Raw genomic sequence first — 6,093 nt, 5'->3', positions numbered from 1 at the left:
TTTTTTTTTGTGAGTGATGGTGCTTCTGGTTTGAATATCTGTGAGGCCACTTTGAAAAGGTCCCACATGTAATTTATTCTCCGTCTTTCTCTTCAGAGCATAATGGCACTGCTCTGGTGGGTCAGCCTGTCGCTGCTGCTCGCTGTCCAGTCCGGTGCGGTCAGGAACTGCCACCCCAGCTGTCACTGTGAGGTGGAAAGCTTTGGGCTGTTCGACAGCTTCAGCCTGACCAGGGTGGACTGCAGAGGCATGGGCCCCAGCGTCTCCATGCCCATTGCCATCCCTTTGGACACCGCCCACCTGGACCTGTCGTCCAATGATATGGGCCCTCTCAGCGATGCCATGTTAGCCGGTCCAGGCTACACCACGCTAATTAGTTTGGACCTCAGCAGCAACAAAATTACTACGGTTGGTGGCTCGACAAATTTAAAATTGTATTTATAATAGCATATTTTTTGTTTAATGTTTGAAATTTTAAAAATAAATTTTTGTTTAATAGCAGCCTTTATTGATCATTTAATTTGAAATTTTTAGCTTTTTCAAAATTACAGAAAAAAAAAAGACATAGCTTTTCTTGTTAAATATTTTTATAGAGTACAAAAACTGAGAATGGACTGATGAAGTCCCATGCATTGTATTTGTACTCCAGGCCAGTGGTGCAAAAAGTGGTTATGCAGTGCGTGCAACGCATAGGGGCGCTGCACCAGAGGGGGCGTCAAAACCCCGGTTTATGTTTTCGCATCCACTTGAATAATATGTAGTTGCGCCCCACCTCCAGGCAACACAGTTTTACATGATTTGCATCATAGTAATTTTTAGTACACAATGCAAGGGTTTTCAACTTTTCACACCGATTTTAAGAGATACTGTGTTGACTGCTGCAGCTCTGTGTGAGTCATGTGACCTGCTCTATGCGCTGCACTCAGACAACAGTCTATGTGAAGAGAGCAGCTGAAATGACAGCCATTCAATTTTATGATGTTTAAATCATCAATTTAATAAAGGAGGAGTTTTAAGTGCACACAAACGAAATTGCATCAAGAAATTTTACGAGCAGAATTATCAGTAAGAGAGCAAACATGCTAATCTTGGCGTATTTTACAGTCAAAGGTAATTTTAAGTATTATCTCTTTGGCTTTCTATAATCTCCACCTCTCGAGTCTGGTTCTGCTGGAGATTTCCTCCTGTAGGAAGGAATTGGTTGCTCTTCATTGTTGCTACATGCTTGCTGATGGAAAAACTCAATTCATGCTGACGGGTTTCCTTGGGTAACGTTTTACCTGCTGGGCTTAAATGGTCAGTATATGATATGATATTTGACGACTTCATATTCTTCTATAAGTAAGATAAAATTGGACTGCATGTTATTGGATCTGACTGTTGGAGTGAACAGGACATATTTGACCTAAATTTGGATTAATTCACTGATTCATTTGTGACATGAAGTGACTTTAGACTGCATATTATGAAGACTGTTATTGTGACACATTCATGAGTAAATTTTAGTTGTCCGTCATATTTAATGGAGTTTTTCTGCCACTTTGCAGTCATTTTAACATCTTGTCACCTGTTATGAAAGACAATTGTTAATTATTATATAACCTACTTGAAATCATAAATGGCAATTTAGATATTTAAAAAAGTTGTCCATCTTGATCAAAAACACTGAAAAATATAAAAAAAAATATTTAGATGCAGCAAAATTAGAAAATGTTTCTTCTCCATATTTATATCTGTCCTCTTGTCTGATTCTCAGGTTAGCCCCAGTGCGTTGTCCAAGCTGCGATACCTGGAGAGTTTGGATCTGAGCTACAACAATCTGCAGAGTCTGTCTCCAAGCTGTTTCTCGGGCCTCCCTCTGGCCGAGGTGGACCTCAGTCACAACAGTTTCCAGGAGTTTGACATGGCTGTGTTCGCTGCTAAGGTGAACGGTGAACCCGTCAGCGTGGATCTGTCCCATAACAAGCTTGTGTCAGTCTCTGCCACCTTGCATGGAAGACCTTTACACATCCAGAGTGTCAATTTGTCAGTGAACCAGCTGGTTAACGTACCAAGCATGGCGGGACTTCCGCTGAGGTACCTAAATCTGGATGCTAACCCAATCCTGAAAATCAACAAGGGAGCCTTTGCTCAGCTGAAAGATTTAGTTTATTTATCCCTCAGCGGCCTCGGTGAACTTCATGAAATTGAACCGCACAGCTTCAGCGATCTCCAGAACTTGCAGGTTCTGGACCTCTCGAATAACTCGAAACTTAAGAATCTAAGCCCTGCAGTCTTCTGTGGATTAGACTCTCTGCAGGAGCTCAACTTGTCTGGCTCTGGTGTGACTTCTTTGCCAACTAACATGTTGAGCCACCTTCCCAGCATCAAGAGTATCACTCTCGGACAAAGCATCCACTGCTGGAGGACGCAAAAACAGGGACAGTTCCACCGCCAGATGGGGCAGGTCCAGCATAATGAGGAGCTGCACTGTAACGTAGACGGCATTGTGTTGTGAGACCGGGCCTCAGGAAATGAACCACTCCTATCATTCACGACTGCAGGGCTGAGGCTCGTCTGCTCTGATATGTAAAACAGTCTGAGTCGCTCTCGCTCAGTTAAATCTGTTTCCTGGTGATACTGTGGATCATACCTTATCGTTTTTATGTAGCTTTGAAAAAACTCTGGACCCTTTATAATGCTTGCTGTATTTTTAACAGCTCAGGCCAACTTCTTCAGTGTTTTTAATACATTACACTTTTAAAACTCATAAAAAAACCCCCACCATGAATTAATTTTAACACGTCGGAGTCGCATCTTTCACTTCGTGGGATTGTCTTAAGATCTACTTGAACTTAGTCCCAATGTGGTATTTTCTTTAATATTGTACTTATACTAGTCAGAAATTGATGGACATTGTTACCATTTAACCACTAAGAGTTCTCATAAGACTTTGAATGTCTGGGTGAGGGGGATGATTTTGAGCTTGACTAGACATTTTTTTCTTTTTTCTTAACATTTTGTTTGTCTATATGCTGTGTTCAATTTACCTCGGATTTCAGAATTTAAATTATTTCTGTCACAATAATGGAGCTAGCCTATTCTAGCTAGAAGCCAAAAACCAGGCTGGCCGCTATAAGCAATACAAGACATACAAACGCATTTCTCTTTATTCTACTCATTTCAAAACAAAATAAACACACAAATGCAAATCGTACACTACTGGTAAAATATAAAACATCCAAAGTGCAAATAAACCTTTTTATTCGCGCTACTTTCAAAATAAATATCTTCTGTTCCCAATAGCACATGTTGGGTCTGAATTTGGTATTTGCAACTCAGAAATCCTGACATCCGAGGACAAATTGAACGCATCGTTTGATTGAAGTTGCCACCAGGCCTTAATATCTTATCTTTGTTTAGCTTAGCAGTTATTTTAGCTTAATCATTCTGGTTGGTTTAATCTACAATAGGTAATGTCTGACAGGTTGTCCGCTTTTCGTCTTACCCTGTTGAGCCTTAAAGCAGCAATGCACAGTGTTTCGGGATATCTATTGTATAAAAATCTTTAAAATTAAAAAAAGATCAGCGGTGGTGTTCTAGCCTTACAACGACCAATGTTATTCCTTGTTTGCACTGTGACCCGGGCAAATTTACAGGATCTGACTTATAGTAAGTTTAGTCAGGCGTCACTCTGCTGGTTGAGGTTGATGTTTTGGTTCCCAATTATTCCAGTTTACATGCTGAACTGTTAAACTACTAAACACCACATTGTAAGTCACTTTGGTCACTTCCTCTAAATGAATGTACGTTATTGAATGTAATATAACAGTTGCAGTCTATTTCAAGACTTTAACTAAACCCTGCAGTAGGCACAGTCAGCAGAAGATCAGTTTGATAACCTTGTGTTAAGCTACTACAAAGCCTAGTATTTGTGCGAAAAATTTTAATACAGATGTTATGCAAGATAACTTGAACATTAACTTAAACACCCTCCAAATTCAGTCGCGACGTGAATATACTTCATCCTAATTGAATCTGTTTCTTCTCCAACTAATTAATCAATCAAATGATTCCAGCTTTTTTTTTAACTTTGACCAGAATTCAGTCAAATCTCAAAATTTAACAGGTTGCATGCTCAAAACTCTGGCACTTTCAATCCTGTTGAAATTGATTATTTCAATATTTTTTTTTTTTAATTGTAACACTTTACACTGTGTAGCATTTATTTCCAGCCTCACAAGCTGCCTTTTGTTTTTTCCCCCAACAAATAATCTAGATTTAATGACCAAAACTTATTTTTTGTTTAGTTTAAAGTCCATGTTCTCTGACCATTTCGTTACTTCGCCACTGTTCTTATTGATCTCACCCTTTTTTCCGCTGAGATAGCACAGCGGGAGTAAACAAGGTCAGTTGACCAAAAGTAAGCCTCGATTTACTCTCATGTTCTTTAGTGACCAAGTTTAGTTTCGCTGGACAAATTGGACCACTAACAGTTTGTCACATTTTCTGTATACAAGTTATTTTTGTTTTGTGTCTTGATGCACATATGTAAACTTGCCTTGATGATCCTTTTGCATTAAGAGGAGAATCGGTCTCAAGAACGCTTGTGGAGACTGGAATCGGCCTTCAAACTGTCCACTTTAATGAAAACGTTTTAGTTTAAAGATCTATATTTGTATGAATGTAAGTAAACTGTACATAACCATATTAATATGTAAATCTTATGTGTAATAAATTGACCCCTCTCACACTGTGAACTCAGTGACTCGTCTGATTCATATCCTGCGTCGCGTCCAAACGGGCAACAATCGCTAGGCGACTTGACTGAGGGGAAAAAAAATAAACACAAGTTAAAAATAAGACCACGGTTTGGAAAATGTGCTACTGTCTGCACTGAAGTCAACATTTTCCTGGAGTCCCAGCACTGTGTGATTTCGTGTCTGCAGAGGTTTGAATTATACTAGGGTGTGGTTCTCTCTGGGACATGGCAAGAAACTCGGATCTCAGCAGAGTTGTTTTAAATTGTGCTTAAAGCAACGGCGTGTAGTGATGTGAGACTTGAGGTTCTGCTGGTTATCATACTGAACTAAACACGGTGTCTTGGCAAAGTGATTGGGAAGAAGATCAGCAGAGAAAAGGGAAAACTGGGGGTTGGGGGCAAGGTGGATATCAGACACAGCAGCTAACAGGCATCCTGTGTGTCCTTGGCAATGAGTACAGTGTTTGCTTTGTAAGGATGAGGAAATTTGTCCTTTTTCTTTCTTCTAAGCTCTCAGAATCTGCCAAAACGACAAGCTGATCCAAGGGGATTTCGGCTGTTGCATCAGAATGTAGGTGTACTTGTTGCATCCTGAAATTGGGGTTTCATATTTTAAGCGTGTTGACAAAGCCTGAATCCTTGCAGTTTTCTTCAGTATGTTTGACTGTAACTATAATTCCCCTGTAGTCAGTGAAGGGCTGACAGAACGCCTTCAGAATACTGATCCTATGTGCAAAACACTTCCAGATGTTTGTGTGATTTTTTTTTATTTATTTTTTTTTTTATGTCTCTCTTGTAAAACAATAGCTTGTTTAAAACCAAGAAACCAGAACCCTGCTGCCTTTAGTACGGGATTGGTTTATTTTAACATTAAAAAAAAAAAAAAAAAAAAAGCTTCATAGAGACCCTTTTTAGTTTACACTTACTCCAATTTTCTCAAGGCAGTTTGTTCCTCAGGCAAGCTGCTTGCTATTGGATCATGCATTCTTTTCACATTTCATTCAACATTTCTTGTTCGAGCTTCAAACTCACCTGACTCTGATAACAGACACTGACAGGATTTTTCTTCTATTACCACAAGCATTTCTAATGCAATAGAATGATCTTCAGGCAAACGATGAATAAACTGCTTGGGCATGAAAATAAACAAGAAAGGAAGTTTTGGTTAACAGCTTTCTATAAATAGCCTTGGTTAGAGATCTCAATGTCTGGACTTCAAGTGTAAATAACTTTGAGAATCTATGCGTGACTGCTCAGTTATTTTTCCTCTCCTGTCTACCTCAGCCATGCAGCTGATCTCACCCAACCAGAACTAAATATCACAAAAATCAGCTAAATTTATTAAATAAAAT

General features: G+C 39.3%; 1 protein-coding gene across 1 annotated transcript in view; it reads left to right on the top strand.

Annotated features, from left to right (window-relative positions):
• Positions 1 to 4,739, top strand: part of tsku (tsukushi small leucine rich proteoglycan homolog (Xenopus laevis)) — a 13,831-nt gene extending 9,092 nt beyond the window's left edge. The window contains exons 2-3 of the mRNA XM_015015608.1: positions 97 to 408; positions 1,757 to 4,739. Coding sequence (XP_014871094.1) covers positions 103 to 408; positions 1,757 to 2,497 — 1,047 coding nt within the window. The 5' untranslated portion in view covers positions 97 to 102 and the 3' untranslated portion in view covers positions 2,498 to 4,739. The remainder of the gene's footprint in view (positions 1 to 96; positions 409 to 1,756) is intronic.
• The last annotated feature ends 1,354 nt before the right edge of the window (positions 4,740 to 6,093 follow it).

Source organism: Poecilia latipinna, unplaced genomic scaffold, assembly GCF_001443285.1.
Source record: "Poecilia latipinna isolate Pla-1442-1.1 unplaced genomic scaffold, P_latipinna-1.0 Scaffold1933, whole genome shotgun sequence".
Classification (NCBI taxonomy): domain Eukaryota; kingdom Metazoa; phylum Chordata; class Actinopteri; order Cyprinodontiformes; family Poeciliidae; genus Poecilia; species Poecilia latipinna.
Note: the sequence above shows the minus strand (reverse complement) of the source record. Positions and strands in the feature narration are given on the sequence as shown.